Source organism: Camelus bactrianus, chromosome 22 (genome assembly GCF_048773025.1).
Source record: "Camelus bactrianus isolate YW-2024 breed Bactrian camel chromosome 22, ASM4877302v1, whole genome shotgun sequence".
NCBI classification, from domain to species: Eukaryota; Metazoa; Chordata; class Mammalia; order Artiodactyla; family Camelidae; genus Camelus; species Camelus bactrianus.
In genome coordinates, this window is record NC_133560.1 from 31,213,559 (window position 1) to 31,228,680 (window position 15,122).

At 62.1% G+C, this 15,122-nt stretch overlaps 2 protein-coding genes across 7 annotated transcripts; both read right to left on the reverse strand.

Moving 5' to 3' along the window:
- Positions 1-1,085: 1,085 nt before the first annotated feature.
- Positions 1,086-4,553, reverse strand: FAM174C (family with sequence similarity 174 member C). Of its 2 annotated transcripts, XM_074351335.1 has the most exons (5): positions 4,492-4,553; positions 4,169-4,247; positions 3,366-3,659; positions 2,127-2,243; positions 1,086-1,444 (listed from the first exon to the last, which is right to left on the reverse strand). In XM_074351335.1, coding segments are annotated over exons 3-5 (393 nt in total). In that variant the 5' UTR covers positions 3,641-3,659; positions 4,169-4,247; positions 4,492-4,553; the 3' UTR covers positions 1,086-1,443. The 2 variants fall into 2 exon arrangements, with proteins under 2 accessions (XP_074207436.1, XP_074207435.1); XM_074351334.1 differs by lacking the exon at positions 4,492-4,553 and having other exon boundaries at positions 4,169-4,423.
- Positions 4,438-14,666, reverse strand: CIRBP (cold inducible RNA binding protein). Of its 5 annotated transcripts, none has more exons than XM_045504089.2 (7): positions 9,141-9,298; positions 7,978-8,089; positions 7,789-7,895; positions 7,562-7,700; positions 7,394-7,475; positions 4,789-4,921; positions 4,438-4,635 (listed from the first exon to the last, which is right to left on the reverse strand). In XM_045504089.2, the coding sequence occupies exons 2-7, from the start codon at positions 8,081-8,083 to the stop codon at positions 4,453-4,455; spliced, it is 750 nt and encodes a 249-aa protein (XP_045360045.2). In that variant the 5' UTR covers positions 8,084-8,089; positions 9,141-9,298; the 3' UTR covers positions 4,438-4,452. The 5 variants fall into 5 exon arrangements, with proteins under 5 accessions (XP_045360045.2, XP_045360048.1, XP_045360047.1 ...); XM_045504092.2 differs by lacking the exon at positions 4,438-4,635 and adding an exon at positions 7,243-7,313 and having other exon boundaries at positions 4,784-4,921; XM_045504091.2 differs by lacking the exons at positions 4,438-4,635; positions 4,789-4,921 and adding exons at positions 6,119-6,872; positions 7,243-7,313.
- Positions 14,667-15,122: the final 456 nt, after the last annotated feature.

A 15,122-nucleotide genomic window follows, 5' to 3' on the forward strand; every position in this document is an offset into this window, starting at 1 on the left:
GGGTTCCAGCTGGACCTATTTCCTCACCTGTGCAATGATTTAGCTCAGGCCACACCTGGGACCACAGGCCAGCAGGATAGAGGCCAGGTGGCACAAGGCTGCCACCTGGTGGCAGCTCCTAGTAACAGCTCCTCCTACTTACAGGCTCTTGGTGGCTCCAGCCAGTGGCCTGGTGTAGACCTCAAGCTGTGGGCAGCCAGTGCCAGCCCCTCCTCTCCTATTTTCCAGGATCAAACTTACAGCGGGTGGGAGTGGAGAGGAAAAGGCCAGAGCTGGACTCTGCCTGAGAGACAAGGCCTGCAGAACTCATCAAGCAAACCCCTTAAGAGGGATGGGGACGAGGTGGCCTGGATGGAAGCTGAGGTATCCTGATGAGACTCAGGGACCCGGGATGGGGAGTCAGGTACCCTAATGAGGGTCAGGTGCCAGGGATGGAGCTCAGGTGCTCAGGATGGGGACTGGGTGCCTGCGATGAGTGTTGGGTTGCCCCAATGGGATTCAGGTGCCTGAATGGGGTTCAAGTGCTTGGGATGGATTTCAGGTGGCCAGGACGGAGACCTGAGCACCAGTACAGGTCTCAGGTGCCCTGGATGGGGGATCAGGTTCATCAGTGATTCCACAGGAGGCTGAAAGGGGAGAGACAGGGTCAGCACAGGGGCTCTCAGTCTGCAGGCAGCTCCAGATGTGTGCACTACAGCCTGAGGCTCCTTGGGAAACGCCCCCTCAGCTGTAGTGTGCGTGGTAAGGCAGGGATCCCAGAGGGCACGGCCCCTGACAGCCCCCAGGCTGCAGGAAGCATGGAGTGGGTGGCCCTTGAGCAGGGGCTTTGATGGATGAAGAGTTGTTCTCTCTAGGCCCAGAGGCAATGACTGGCAAGGCCTTTTTCCAGGTAAGTGGGTGTAGGTCTCCCCCATCTCTCCATCCACTTCCCGGGATTCCTCACCGGACCCTCTGGACATCTGGGCATGGGGCCAGGTGGTCACAGGTGAGACAAATGAGGCCCACAGAGAGCCCATGTCTGTTGCCCACCCCTCGCCTGGGAGTCAGGACACTGGATCTGGCCCACTGCGGAGTGGGGTACCAGCTACAGAAGCACTGCCGCCTTTATTGTCCCCAGCCGGGGGTGAGGTGCTCCCAGGGCTACCAGGCCTCAGCTTGGGGCTGCCAGGTCCCCAGTGGAAAGGGCAATCGGCAACAGTCACAATCTGGCCCGGCGATCTCAAGAGTCCAGGGTGGGGCTGCCAGGGCCCCTCTGGCTTCCACCCGGGATCCTGGGCGGTCTCATCTTGTTGGAGGGCCAAAGCAGCTTCGGGAGGGCCGGGCAGGTCCCACACAAGCTCTCTGGGCCGGCAGAAGCGGTGGGGTGTTCCCAGCACTGCGAGCAGGCCCTGTCTCTTATCCTTCCCCCGGGGCCACTGGAAATGCCGCTTCCTGACCTGAGTATCTGAAAGAGAGGGGTAGGTAAGAAGGAGGGAGTGGAGAGCTCCCCTGCTCCGCCCCTACCTCGCTGTGCCTGAGATGCAGGTGGTGAGCAGACCTCTGACCTGTTCGGCCCCCACCCCCAGCCTGACTGCCCACCTTGGGAGAAAAAGGGTCCTCTAGCCAGGAGAGATGGAGACCAGAGTGGTTCCCAGACAATACTCACGCCTCCCTTGGCAGGGGGCTTGGGAAGTTAGAATTGTCCCCTGATCTCCTGGCTTCTGTGTCCAACATGTTGGGGTTAAACAGGCCATCACTCTCTGCTCAGGCCCCATTGCTGGCCCTGTGCCCAGTGGCTCCTGTTTCACCTCAGCGGTCAGCCCTTTTTCTCTGCTTCTTCCTCTGCCTGGGATGCTCTTCCCAGGGCAGGGGCCATGGAGAGAGACAACCCCACTTGGTAGCACCCTGCAGTCAATCCTCCGTCTGACACTGATCGTGGACTTTAGGGCCAGGCCCATCTTAAGGAAGTGGGAAGCTGAAGCCAGATGCGGCCACTCAGCCTGCGACTGCAGAGCCGGCACTCACTCCAGGCCTGGCCACCGCTGGGTGCTGGTTATGTTGAGGACCTCAGTCACCTTCCTGATTCTCTGGCCTGCGCCCCTGCCCCCCAGGAGCCCCTAAAGGTGTGGGGAAGAGGGCTGCTCTACCATCTCAGGTTCCTTGTTTCAAAGACCGTCTCCTCATCACTGTCCAGCGAGGCCACATCGGTGGGATCCTCCGTGTTGGCCAGGAGCCCATACCTCCTCCGCTGCGGTTTTCTCAACCTGGAAGTAGGTTCAGGATTGCTCAGTGGCCCTCTCGAGGTTCCTCCTGGGAGCTGCTGACACCCTGCCCTGCACTCCGCCTTCTCCCATGGCCCTCTCGTTGTCCAGTCGTCCAGCTCTCAGCCTTCTTTGCTCCACCCCTCAAAGCCTGGCTGTGAACCACCTTGGTCTAACTGCACTTCTCATAAAGCTCACAATCATTATCAGTTGCTCTACAGCAACAGCAGGTGGTGGACACCTCCAGGGGCAGGGCCCTGGGTCGGGGGTGGGCAGAAGCCCCTGGGCTAGGACCCCTCCAGGGAGGTGTTATTACCCCGTTTCATTGACTAGAAGGCAGATTCTCGGACAGAGGGTTTGCCAGAGACATGGAACTGAGAACTGTCTCAGGCAGAAGCCCTGGTTCCCAACCCCAACCAGGGAAAGCAGCGGGGACTCTCTGGGAGACGCAGCAAGTGCTCGGAGGAGAGAGAGCACTGTACACCCACAGCAGAGTCAACGTAGGATACAGAGGGCCCCTTTAGAGCATGAGGTCTGGACATGGTCAGCTGTGTGTGACAAAGGCCCTCTGGAGGTCAGCCCCGGAGAGGACGCCAAACAGGAAGGTTAGGGGCCTTAAGTGGGGGCCACGGGCCTGCACCAGGCCGGACGTGTACCGCGGGGAAGGCAAGAGGGTCCTCAGCTCTTGGGGAGAGCACAGGCGGACCTAAAAACTGATGATCACAGCCAACTATGGGCTGAAAAAGCAGGAGAAGCAAGGAGCGGGGGCGGGCTCCGGTCTGGCCCTGGCCTCCTCTAGCTGGGCTGTGGGAAGGATGCAGTCTGGGTAGGCCGGGGTCACAGACCCAACTTGTGCTGGTGGGGCTGAGTAAACCTCAGAGGGTCCCGGGAATCCTCGGGGCCCGCAGGCCCCCACAGCCCCCCACAGCCCCCAGCGCTGCGTCCTGGAAACCGGCAACAGCATCCACGGGTTATGAAACGGCGGCCCTCACGTCACTGCCCGACCTCACCCGCCGGCCACGTGACGACGATGCACCGCGCCGGAGGCGGGGTTCTCGCGCCCCACCACGTGCGGCGCGAGGCGTGCGCTGATTGGCCGCGCAGCGCGGCGTGCGCCTCACGCACCTGAACGCCCGGATGAGGAAGTAGAGCAAGGCCAGGCCGATGAGGCCCGTGACCACGAACAAGGAGCGCAGAAGCGGCGAGCCCGGCGGCCGTGGGTGTGTGCTGTTGTGCGGCGCGCCGGGGTGGCTCCAGTTCGTCGCGGCGCGCAGCGGCAACAGCGTGGCCTGCGCGGTGCTCAGCAACGGGGGCGTGGCCTCCTCGGTTCCGCGCAGCAGCGTCGGCAGCAGCAGCGCCGGCAGCAGCAGGAGCCGCGGCGGCAGCACGCGCGGCCCCATGGCCCGGCGGAAGCGGTGGCTGCGCCCCGCCCAAGCGACCGGCTGTCACTCACTTCCGCGGAGATGGTGCCAGCCAATGGCCCGCGGGGGCGGGGCCGGGCGCCCGGAAACGTCCGCCCGGCCCCGCCCCCGCCCGGCCCAGGAGCGCCCCCCAGTGCCCCGCCCCCCGCGCGCCCAGCCGCGGGCAGGTCACAAGAGCCGGGCTCCAGGCTACAGACGGCCGACGGGCTGCAAGCAGCCGGCGCTTCCCGTTGAATGCCCCCGCCCCACGGGAACGCCCAAAGGTGGCGGAGGCCGCGAGGGAGGAGCGGGCACGACCGTGCCCTGCAACCGCCCTCCTCTCTGGGCCCTGGGAACTCTTGTGGTCCCGCCCCCACTCGCCCTGGGCTGCGGGGACACCAGCACGGTGGCCCGCTGCCTCTGCCCCTCCCTGAGGGCCATCTCATGGCCCTGCTAGGACTGGAGGTAATGGGCCCAGAGCTCAGCCCCACGCTGTGCACCCCAAGACCAGGACAGGAGGCGACGAACCTGGGAAGCAAGGTCGGCTCCGTAGGCGGCAAAGAGGAAGGTGCCGGGGGATCACTCGGCCAAGAGCTCGACCTGGACCCTGGGAGAGACATGTGCTCAACTCGGATGGGGGGGGGGTTCTGGGGACCACCTCTTCCTCAGCTCAGGCTGACCATGTCCCTCAGACCCCCCAAGGGGACAATGAAGTGACCACGTGGTCTTCCTGGTTTGGATCCAGCTCAAGCCCTGAAGAGCCTTTCTCCAGGGATTCTTCCCCCTGCCCCCCTCCCCCCGCCTCCACAGCCTCACCCTACACCAGACTCAAGAATACTGGGTGGACACACCATCCCTTTATTTAAATGCGACTTCCACATTTGTCTTGTCACACTCAAGGGTGGGCGAAGACTGGCCACCATGCGAGCACCATACACCCGTCTTCCTGGAGCACCTTGAAGCCCCGCACCCCAACCTTGCCGGTGAAGCACCTGCTGGAAAGAGGAGAGGTGAAGGGAGAAAAGGGCTGGCTCCAGCGGGAGGCACACACCTGCCCCCACCAGGGGCACAGCAGGGCAGGCAGCCAGGAGAGAACCCACCACAAGGGCCAGGTACCGCCAGGGCCCAAGGGCCACACGAGCACTTACAGGGGTCAGGCCGCAAGGGCAGGCAGCTGAGCCTCCAGCTCTCTCTCCCAGGTGACATCCCTCCTGGGACAGTGACCCCAGGTCATTGCTGCTCTTGGGCCACCCTTCCGAGTTGCACCAGCTTCTGTTCAACCTGCCAAAACAGAGGAGTGTTAACCCCGACACCCTTGCTGAGCTCACAGCTGCCCCTCCCCATCTCCCCCAACACCGGCCACAGCTCCTAGGAGGGTCTCAAGCTAGTCACTGGAGCCAACCCGAGAGCCCCTGCCACAGGCCAGCATGGGCCTGTGCCTTTCAGATGGGCCAGCCACCTTCCACTCTTAAGCAGGGCCAGCTACCACTCAGGATGGAGCTGCTCAGAACTGGTGTGGGCACTGAGGGAAAACTCATGGAGGCAACAGACATGAGAGAGCTAGTCAGGAATGGGACTTAAAGAGGTCTGGAAAAGACGGTCAATTGACAATTGACGAACAAAAAAATTCAAAAGACAAGGTGTTCATTAGGTGGTCTGCAACCCTGCTTACAGATCGAACCTACTGGAGAGGCACAACTTCCCGGGCCGTTCGCCTGGCCACAGGTGGGGGAGGGCGAACGGCTGGGAATGCCTTTAGCTCTAGCTTGATTAAAAAAAAAAAAGAAAAAAAGGAAAATGGAAAAGCAAAAAACAGTCAAAGGAACATTCCCCAGGTACGTGACTTTCAAATGAGCTCTTGACAGGAGGGATGCGGACGAGCAAAAGGAGTTACCTCGAGTTACAGGACTATCTCCACAAATGAGCTAGCCCAGGGAGCAGCTTGCATCTCAGAGGTTTCTGTTGGGCGCACAACACTTCTGTCCTCCGAGGGGCTGCAGCTTCCATAGGCTAGCAGAGAACGCTTGGAACTTGTAAAGCAACAGTAAAGCTAGCTAATGAGCCAGTCGGTCAGTCCGTAGTCACCCAGGGACACTGCCTGCATCTGCTCTCCGGCCTGCTTCTAGACTAAGGTGCTCTGGGTCAGCGTCAGGCGCCCCCATGTCCACCATCCCTGCTAAGCTGCCCACCCCATCGAGCCCTCCAGCTGCCACTGCCAGAAGCCTCCCGGGGCTGCCCTGGCGTCCGAGCAGCCCGCTCCCGTTACCCACCTGCTCACCTAACTGGAGCGGGTGGCAGTCTGCTGTCACGGGGGCCCGGCCAGGGGCACTGACTCTGCCTTCCCTGTCTAGCTCTTGGCAGCCTTGGGCGGGACCGGCAGGCCTAGTCCTCAAGCTGCCCTCTCTGTTCAGGCCTGCCTGCCTTGAGCCCGCAGCAGGGAGCGTGTTGTGTAATCAAAGGGCGATGGTCAGAGCGAGGTTCATTCAGATGGTCTTTTAATCGGCTTCGTGAAGCCAAAGAGAATTGCATACAAGAATTCCTCAACCACTTCAAATACAACATGGATGGGATATGCATACGTCTTCCAGTAAAAAGGACGGTATAAATAAACGTTTTCAAGAACCTCTCGGAGACGTCTGCAAGTCTACCGTGGGTCACACAGCACAGGTGGGCACACGGGCCGGGCCGAGCTGCCCAGCTCTGCCACTGCCACCGGGACGGTCCTACCACCCACACTCAGAAACGTGACACGGAGTTGGAAAAAAGCCACAGCGTGCTCAGCTTCTGACAGAGCGGATTCACAATCGGATCTCTCTCAAAGAGAAGTGACTTGGGGCACCCACTTCATGGGGCCGACCAACCAAAAAGAGAAACAAGGCAACGAATCAAAAACAAAGCAAAACCCACACAACCCCTGATGACTTTCTAAAACTCACGGCTCGTGGTAAAAAGGTGAAAGTGAGATCTGGAGTGCTTTTCAAAACGTTTTGCAAACTTTTAAAAACAGACAACGCCTCCTTAAAAAGAAAAGTGTAGTGATGAGGCCATGGGGGGGTCAGAAGCAGTCAGGCTGTGTTCGACAAGATCGGAACTGATTAAGACTACAGAAGTGGGGACAAGGAGGTGTGTTCACTACACCATTAACGATTCAGCGCAGCTCCCACAATCTTTAAATATACAGCCATTGGAAGGACGATCTTGAGCAGGAAGGATTTTTACTCGTTGTGTGTAGCTGAGAACAAGAAGCAGGCACAGTGTAAAGGCACTGAAGCACGCAACCAGACCAGCATTCCATGCCCGGGCCCAGACCTGGGGGCTTGGCCCTGCGGCCTCGGGAGCGACCACCCCCCCCACAGCCAAGGGCGGCGGGCGGCGGGCCCACATGCACGTGTGCGGCCTGCTCTGTGGGCCCTCGCTCTCCCTTTCCTTCTTGGTCAGTCTGGTGTTGTCTTTACGTTTTGTGATAGAAACGGCTGCTAACACAGACCCAAGAGGGCAGTCTCGTGCCTTGCGGGCAAGCACAGCGACAAGGTCTGACCGCTGCTCGCAGAGGGCACCAGGCTCACCGAGCCCCCACCGCAGGCCCTTGGAGCGCCACCTACCGTAACTGTCGTAGCTGTCTCTGTAGGAGCCCCCTGCGCTCCGGTCACCGTAGCCACCACCCTGACTCCGGCTGCAGGAAGGACACATGTGGGCCGGTGCCAGCGTCTGCACAGGAGCCCGCCCGCGCCCGGAGCAGGCCCGCGCCCTCACCTGCTGTAGTAGTCTCTGGAGCCTCCGTAGCCACCACTCCTGGCCTCGAACCGGCCCCCGCCATAGCCTCGGTCCCCTCCCCCTATGGACAGGGGCGGGAAGGAGCAGTGAGTGTCAGCTTCCACAGCAGTGCCCAACCCCAACCCCAACCCTGCCAGCGACACTCACCTCTGGAGAACCCACGGCCCCGGCCTCGGCTCCCACGGAAGAAGCCCCGGGCCCCAGCAGAGCCACCTCGGTACCCACGGGAGCGGCTATCAGATGACTTGCCGGCCTGGTCAACCCGGATCTGCCGCCCATCCACAGACTGCAGGCCAGAAGTTGACACCATCAGCCTCTGCACCTCCCACCCTCCACCTGCAACCCCCACCTCTGGACCCCCGGCTGCCCCTCACCTTCCCATTCATGGCCATCATGGCGTCCTTGGCATCGTCGATGTTCTCAAAGGTAACAAACCCAAAGCCCCTGGACCGCTGGGTCTCCCTGTCTTTCACGACCACCACTGTGCAGGGGAGAGGTCTGCAGTCAGCACCCAGCCCTCCCGGGAGCAGCCCCGCCTGGCCACAGTCTGGTGCAAGCCTCACCTTCTGAGATCTGTCCATATTTTGAGAAGACCTGCTCCAGCGACTGCTCGTTGGTGTCAAAACTCAGCCCTCCGATGAAAAGCTTGCCTTCGTCTGATGATGCCATGGTGGCCTGTGGCAAACACCATTGAAATCCTGAGGTCCTGCTGGGGCTCAAGACTCACCCCTCTCTACTTCACTCTAAACGATATATGCTCCTGGGGGACACAATGGAAAAGTACTTTTCTGCTCCTTAACCATCCCCAGCCTACACCCAGAACTTAATTCAAATAAGCCCTTAATTCCTTTATCATCTCAGGCCCTTGCCCTTTTTCTGTGCTTGGGCCAACTCTGTCCCCCTAAGACTGGGGGCTCCCTGAGGGGTGGGGCCACACCGCGGTTCTGAGCGCGGTTCCTCAGTGCTGCCCTGGCTGTGGAGCCCCAAAACTCCAGCCAGGATGCGCCCTCATGGGACGTTTAGGGTTGGACCCTGAAGGAAGTCATTGGCTACCAACGCCACGGGCTGAGCGAACCTTGGTTTCTGTCCTTTGCAAACAAGGGGCAAACCCCTAACCTGGCCACGGGGGCGCGGGGTGGCTAAGTGCTTGGTCCACTGTAGGGCGCTGTGCAGGGTGGCCGAGGACTGGACGCTGGGATGTCAATGCGGGGCGGGCATGTGGGGAGGGTGCTTAGACTGACCCCTGACGGGCTAGGAGGCCTCCGCCTAATGGCTCCGAAACACAGGCCAAAAGACGACCTGCAGCCGCGCAAATCGGACCCACACTTGGGGCGCGGGGGGTGGGTGGCACCAGGACTGTGCTGCCCTCGCACGACTTCAACGGGAAAGCGGGGAGGAGCCCCGGTCCCGCCCCGCGCATGCGCTCCGCGCCCCGCCATCCGGGGACCCGGCGCTCCCGCCATTTCGCTGGGCGCAGCCTCACGCTCCGGGCCGCCATTTTGCGGCAGCGCCCCGCTCATGGCGGGCCTGGCCCCCGAGACGCCCTCCGGCCGCGGCTCGGCCGGGCCTCTGCTACCCCTCACCACCGGCGGGGCAGACACCACCCCGGGCCCGCCCCGGCGCCGCCCCCGCCCAGGGGCGTGCCGCCGCCGCCCCGCCTCGTCCGGCCGGTCGCAGGCCGCCCGCCGCCCCGGGCCCGTGGAGCCGGTGCCGCCAGGGCCCTCACCACTGAGTTGGGCAGGTCCCTGGCGCAGGCGGGAAGACGGCGCAGCACAACGAGCCGAGCTTCCTAACGCGCGAGTGATGGGGGGGTGCCCCGCGCCCAGCCTTATGTACGCCACCGCCGGGCTCCGCCTCCGTGCCCGCCTCTCTCTCTGCGCCAGCCAATCCGCGGCCCTGGAGTTCATGGTTGTGCCTCATATTCATAAGCTGGGAGGCTGGGCCTACACTGGCCCCGCCCCCTCCGGCGCGAGGGCGCCGGGCGCAGTGACTGGCGGAGACTCGCGGAATCCGCAATCTCCAGATTGCGAGCGGGAACGGGGCCGCAGCGCGGCGGGGGCGGGGCTGACCCACTTCTATGTGCCGGCCCCGGGCCAGTGGCGGGGAACAAAGGGCTCACGCAGCTGTTGCCAGGGGCCAGAGCCTTTTGGGAACCCTCCAGGGGTCACTGGGAGCCCCGACCTTCGCTGTGCGCCAACAGTTGCCGATATATACCGACCTCACTCAGGTCCCCATACCACCTAAGACCCAGTTTTCAGACACCCCAAATTATCTGAACCCTGACATCAGTCCTTATATACTTGCCAACATAACCGACACCCCAGAACTCCCAGAACCCCAACGCTTCTGAATACACCTCACGCGGTCTGCCCCAAAGCCCACCCAGACCCTAACACTGAGACAGCTCCATTTCTGTGGACCTCAACATTCACCATGATCCCAATTCTTCCTACTTAACAACTTTGGGGCACCCCAACTTCACCCAACCCAGTTTGCCTACAAATTCCAGCCTGCATCCACACCTAACTCCCATCCCAACCTTGACTTTGCTTGCCTGGTGCCATGCCCACATCCCAACACTCACCTAGCCAGACACTTGTGCATCCCAGCACTAGACCACAGGCTGACCTTGACCTGGGCTCTCAGACCCACCATTGGGCTCAGCCCTCTTATCCTAACATTCAGCTCAGCCTCTCCTCTCCGCCCCAGCCCCCCTTCCCTTTACCACATCCTCCAGTGCCCCGAGCAGCACACTGTTCTGCTCACCCAGAACCCACCCACTGCCCATGGGGTATCAGTACCACTCAGCTCCTCTCCCTGCATGTTTTTGCTTTTGGGGGTTCTGGAGACCTCTGCTATCAGGAGAACCAGCTTTTCAGACATCCTCACCGCCAAGGCTGCTGCTGCGGATCCCCAAGGCCACCTTATGGGTGCCCCTCTTGTGGCCACTACTTTCCTACTTGCCCAGGCCTTGGCTCATGTTACCTTCTGTGGCCCTGGACCCTTCCGTGGGGTGGAATAAGCTAGCTCAGACCCAAGAAAGCCCTGCCCTAGAAAGTCTTCAAAGGGCAGACCCTCTGCATAAGTTAGGGAGATTTGAGAACAGAGACCCCACTTTGCTGCTCACTCCAGAAAAGTTCCAGGCCTCAGACTTGCTGCCACACTCGGGTGGGTCTAGCTGACTGATGCAGTCGGGGTGTGGGCATGGACACTGTCTCCTGCGACAAGGTCCCTGGGACCCCCACCTTCGGCTCAGGACCCCCTCCCCTAGGCAGGAGCTCATGACTCACTGCACCTTGTCCCTCTACGCCATAGCCCCCACCCCCGTACAGCTCCCGTCAGCAGCAGCCTGCTGCTGCATCAGCCACTCACGCAGGGCGCTTATTAAAAGGAGCAGAGAGAACCAGCACGCAGCTCCCCTTCCCGCTGGCACCCACGGCGCGGCCTGGGACGAGGCACGCCCGGCCCAGGGAGTAGCCCCGCCGCCACCTTCTGTTCTGCTCTTCCAGCAGAGTCAGGTCGGCGGCTCCTGACGCTGGTTCAGGCCTGGCGTTCCCTGCAGTCACGGGGTCCCACCATCACTCTTTGCCCCCCACCCTCACTATTCTGTGGTTCGTAGTCTGTCTTCTCCTGGTTTTGTGCAGCGCCCTGGTTCATTCACTCATTCCACCAGTACACCGTAACTAGGCGTTTACTTACTATAAGCCTGTTGCTGGGTACCAGCCTCCACGGGAACCCAGGACTGTCTGGGTTCCCATCATGGTGTGGATCTATACCTGTGGATACCTGTCCCCACGTACTCCTGGACCAGGCATTCTGTGGGAACTGTGTACTTGCATCTCAGGTGTGTTTCCTGTATCCGTATCTGTGTTTCTGTAGTTACCTACGTCTGGGTGTCCCGGTGACTCAGTGTGTAACCAGGACATTGTGTCCGCGGGGTGGGGGGTGTGGGCTCTCAGGAGCCTGGGACCACTTCTTTCCCTGGCGCTGCCGCAGGGCCACACACTCTCCCGACGGACACAAGAGAGCGCTGCAGCCCCGCTGTCAACCTGGCCGGGGTCTCCCGGTTCCGCCCCGCGGTCCAGCAGCCGGCGGGGTCGAGCGCACCAGAGTGGGAGGGAGTCCCCGTTCCGCCCCCAGGCCCGCCCCTGTGCCACTGGGGTGGCTGTGGGAGGAGGGGACTCAAAATAGCCGAGGGCGGGGGCGAGGCTGCTATTCGAAGCCCGGACGCGCGGGGCACGCCGCCTGCCCGGCGGGACGGGGATTAGGCTGGAGGTCCCCGTCTGCGCCCTCACAAGACGCCCTTCCCCAGGAACCCGCTGAAGATCCCCGGGCTGGGCGCCCCGCCCTTTCGCTCGCCGGCGTTGCCCGGGAGACGGGAGTGGGGCCGTCTGGCTCCCGCACCGCCCCCTCCGTCCTCCCCGCAGGGTCCGGCCCGCCGGACGCCGGATCCTCCCCCGACCCTAGCTAATGACCGGGCGGGGAGGCGGTAATGAGCGTCTGGGCCCGGGACGGGCGTGGCCGGGATGAAAGGCGCGTGGGGGGCACCCCGGGGCCGCGTAATTACCGCCCCCTCCCGGCCAGCCAGGCGGGGGCCGGGACCGTGCACCTGGCGGCCGCCCGGCTGGGGGCGCGGAAGTGGGACCTTCCTGGCAGAGACTCCAGCCCGCCTGCCTGGCCCAGATCCCGGGGCCCAGAGCCAGAAAGGGGGAAGCGGGGACTGGATGTGTGTGCACGTTGCCAGGTGTGGTGCGCATGTGTGCCCGTGGGCAGGGACTCGTAGGTACAGACGCGCAGAAACAAGGATTCCGGGGACCATGCTTGTGTGGACATGAAAGTGGGGCTGTGTGCACGTGCACAAGGGTGGGGAAGTGTGTACACGGAACACACATGTATGTGCGTGCGCAAGCTGGTGTGGAGATGTGCGTGTGTGTGTACACATGGAAACACTTTTGCACAGTGCCTTATGTGCAAGAACACAGGAGGCTGTGTGTAGACCCCAAGGTGTGTGCATAACTGGGATGTGGGATAGCTGGGAACAGGGCTGGGTGTGCATGACTCCTGGGACCAGGACTCACAGATCATATGTGCCCATGGCTGGCAGCATGACTCATGTCCCTGGGGTGGGCACATGCCATGTGCTGTGTCATGGGCCTCCTAGGGCAGAGGGGAGATACAGCAGGCCAGAAGCCAAGAGGAAGAGTTAAAATACTTCCACATTGTCCACATGCGTGAGTCCACCATCTGAGATCCCTAAGAGGCCCCAGGTGGCTGCCAACTGTGAGCACCCCAGAGTCAGCTGCCTGCACCCTGACCTCAGTTTCTCCCCTGTTCCTAGAAGGTGGTCTTTTTGGTGGAGCATGGGGGGGCACCTGGATGGAGCTGTCTGTGACTCCTGACCCAGGTGTGTGGAGACTGCCTCTTCTGCTCCTGTCCGGGTCTCCATCCCAGGGGTGCAAAGGCCAGGCTGGTGACCGCAGTCCCCACCAACCACAGGTGTGGAGTGGGACTCCTGGAAACACCCAGGAGGCATATGCATTGTGTACCTGCAGCCCACCTGTGCCTGGGAAGGCGGCCTGTGGGAGCCACAGGCCTGTCCCATTTTCTTTTTCCATATTTCAAGGATACCTGGATGGTGACCCCCCCTACTGGGGAAAACTGGGGCACCAGCCGGGTTACAATTGCACAGCCAAGCAATCACACACCAAGAACCAAATTCAGGCATAGAACACCTTTCGGGTATTGGTGAAATGCCAGAGCTTGTGCAGGAACAGAGACCCCTGCATGCTCACTGAAACCCCAAGGCTTGCCTCGGTGGGGACTGGAGATGAAACCCACTGGGTTTCTGAGACTGGGGAAGGGCTGAGGTCCACAGCCCCACCCCCCAGGGGCAGGAGGAGCTGATCCCCACTGATGCCCTGTCCACTCAAGTGACCTTGGCCCTGCACCCAGGCTCCCTACAGGCACAAAGAGGAGCAGAAGTACCCCTGACTGGGGCTGTGACATCTCTGTGGCAACACTGGAGTGGCAGTCATGGAGAGGATCCTCTCTTGGGGCAGCTGCTAGGGGTTCCAGGGAAAGACCTCTGCGCGAAGTGGGGGGGGGGGGGGTCCGGGCACCACACACAGCAGTAGCCCACAACTCACACGTGGGCACAGCCTAGCCCCTGGAACCCAAGCAGGCAGACACAGGTGCCCACAAATCACCATCCCTCCCCGGAGGGTCAGCGATGGCCCAGGTGCCCAGCTGGGCAGGTAGGGGGTGTCCAGGCTCCTCTCTAGGCCTCAGGTGCGTCCTCTGAGAAGTGGGCAGAGCAGCAGCACTTCCTGGGTTCAGCGAGGGTGACCAGAGGGCAGCCAGTGACCAGAGCACAGCACAGAGGGGCTCCTGGGCCTTGGCCTTTCGCTTCTTTCTCAGGGGCTCAGGACACGCAGAAAACTGTCTCTTATGCATGAGGAAGCCTCACTTCTTCTGAGGGCGCCCACACCCCAGCACCTGTCCTGCCTGGTCTGGCGCTGCTCGGGGGCCCGCAGGCTGGAGGGTGTGTGGGCAGCGTCCGCAGCTGGAGCGCCTGCGTGCTGGGGGGCCGCTGCTGCCTCGGCCGAGCCCGTCGCCGAGGGTCTGAGTTCTGGCTGCCTGGTGTAACCTTCAATTTTGTGGTTTTCCTAAGGGAGGTCTTGGCCCAGGGTGAGAGCGGGTGACTGTTCCTTCTGAGGGTCACACGGTTGATTGCGGTTGTGGTACCAAAGTGTGGGTTGGGACGGGCTTGGGGGGGTGTGGGCTGTTGCGGGCGGGGGCCCCTGCGTTGCAGAGCCGGGGCCTGTCACTCAGGCGAGACCAGCATGTACCCGGTGGCTGGCGAGGGTGTGCTATGCGTTTGAGTGTGGGGCGGCCGAGGGGACTGGTCTGGATCTGGTGGCCGCAAGGGGCCCTGTGTGCGCGTCTGGGTTGTGCCGATTCTCTGGGAGGTCTGTGGGTAGCGTCTGGGCTGTGGGGTGTGTGCGGTGCAGTTGCAGACAGCTGTCTCAGGCCCCCAACTCCGCCTGCCTGCTCTGCCTGCCGGCGACCGCCTCCCGCAACCCTGTGGGGAAGGCCCCGCCCACATTCCAGAGTAGTTAGGGGGTGCCCTCCCTGCCCCCCCCCCCCGCACACTCCTGACCTCTGACTCCGGCTCAATCCCATTCCCTGCATCCTGGGCACCCAAGGCAGCAGCAGCTGGCTCCTGAGAGGGGCGGCGAGGCGGAGGTGGAGGCTGGAATGTGTGCGGGCGGGGCGGTGAGGGAGGAGGCCCCAGAGAGGGGGCGGAAGTGGGGGAGGGGCCGGGAGGAGGAGATGGTGGGACACAATCAGGACAAAAATAGAGGGAGACCGCTAGCGAGAGATGGAGACCCAGACAGAAATGTAGACAGGAAAGCAAAAAGGAGAAACTGAACGAGGAAAAGAGAATTCAGAGGGAAGAGAGATAGGGGCAGAGAAGGATGGAGACAGAGGGGCAGACATGGGTAGGGGGGAAGAGAGGCCCCTAGCCGAGGACAGAGGCCCACTTTTGAAAGGGCAGTCTCCCTTCCGGGGAAGGGCCCCAGGTGACAGCAGCTCCACCCCCACCTGCAGGCTGGGCTGCTCACCTGCCCCACCCCCACCTGCAGGCTGGGCTGCTCACCTGCCCCCAGTGACACCAGAGGCTGCCCGTCCTCTGCCCTCCCTAGTC

Excerpts from the sequence above, each read along its gene's own strand:
- CIRBP (XM_074351333.1), bottom strand. The coding sequence starts at position 8,083 with ATGGCATCATCAGACGAAGGCAAGCTTTTCATCGGAGGGCTGAGTTTT. Across the intron at positions 7,476-7,561 it reads GGGCCGTGGGTTCTCCAGAG|GGGGAGGGGACCGAGGCTAT; the intron begins GTGAGTGTCGCT and ends CCCTGTCCATAG. Across the intron at positions 7,314-7,393 it reads TCCAGAGACTACTACAGCAG|CCGGAGTCAGGGTGGTGGCT; the intron begins GTGAGGGCGCGG and ends TCCTTCCTGCAG.
- FAM174C (XM_074351334.1), bottom strand. The coding sequence starts at position 4,260 with ATGTCTCTCCCAGGGTCCAGGTCGAGCTCTTGGCCGAGTGATCCCCCG. Across the intron at positions 3,660-4,168 it reads GAGCCGACCTTGCTTCCCAG|CCACCGCTTCCGCCGGGCCA; the intron begins GTTCGTCGCCTC and ends GGCGGGGCGCAG. Across the intron at positions 2,244-3,365 it reads TTCCTCATCCGGGCGTTCAG|GTTGAGAAAACCGCAGCGGA; the intron begins GTGCGTGAGGCG and ends ACCTACTTCCAG.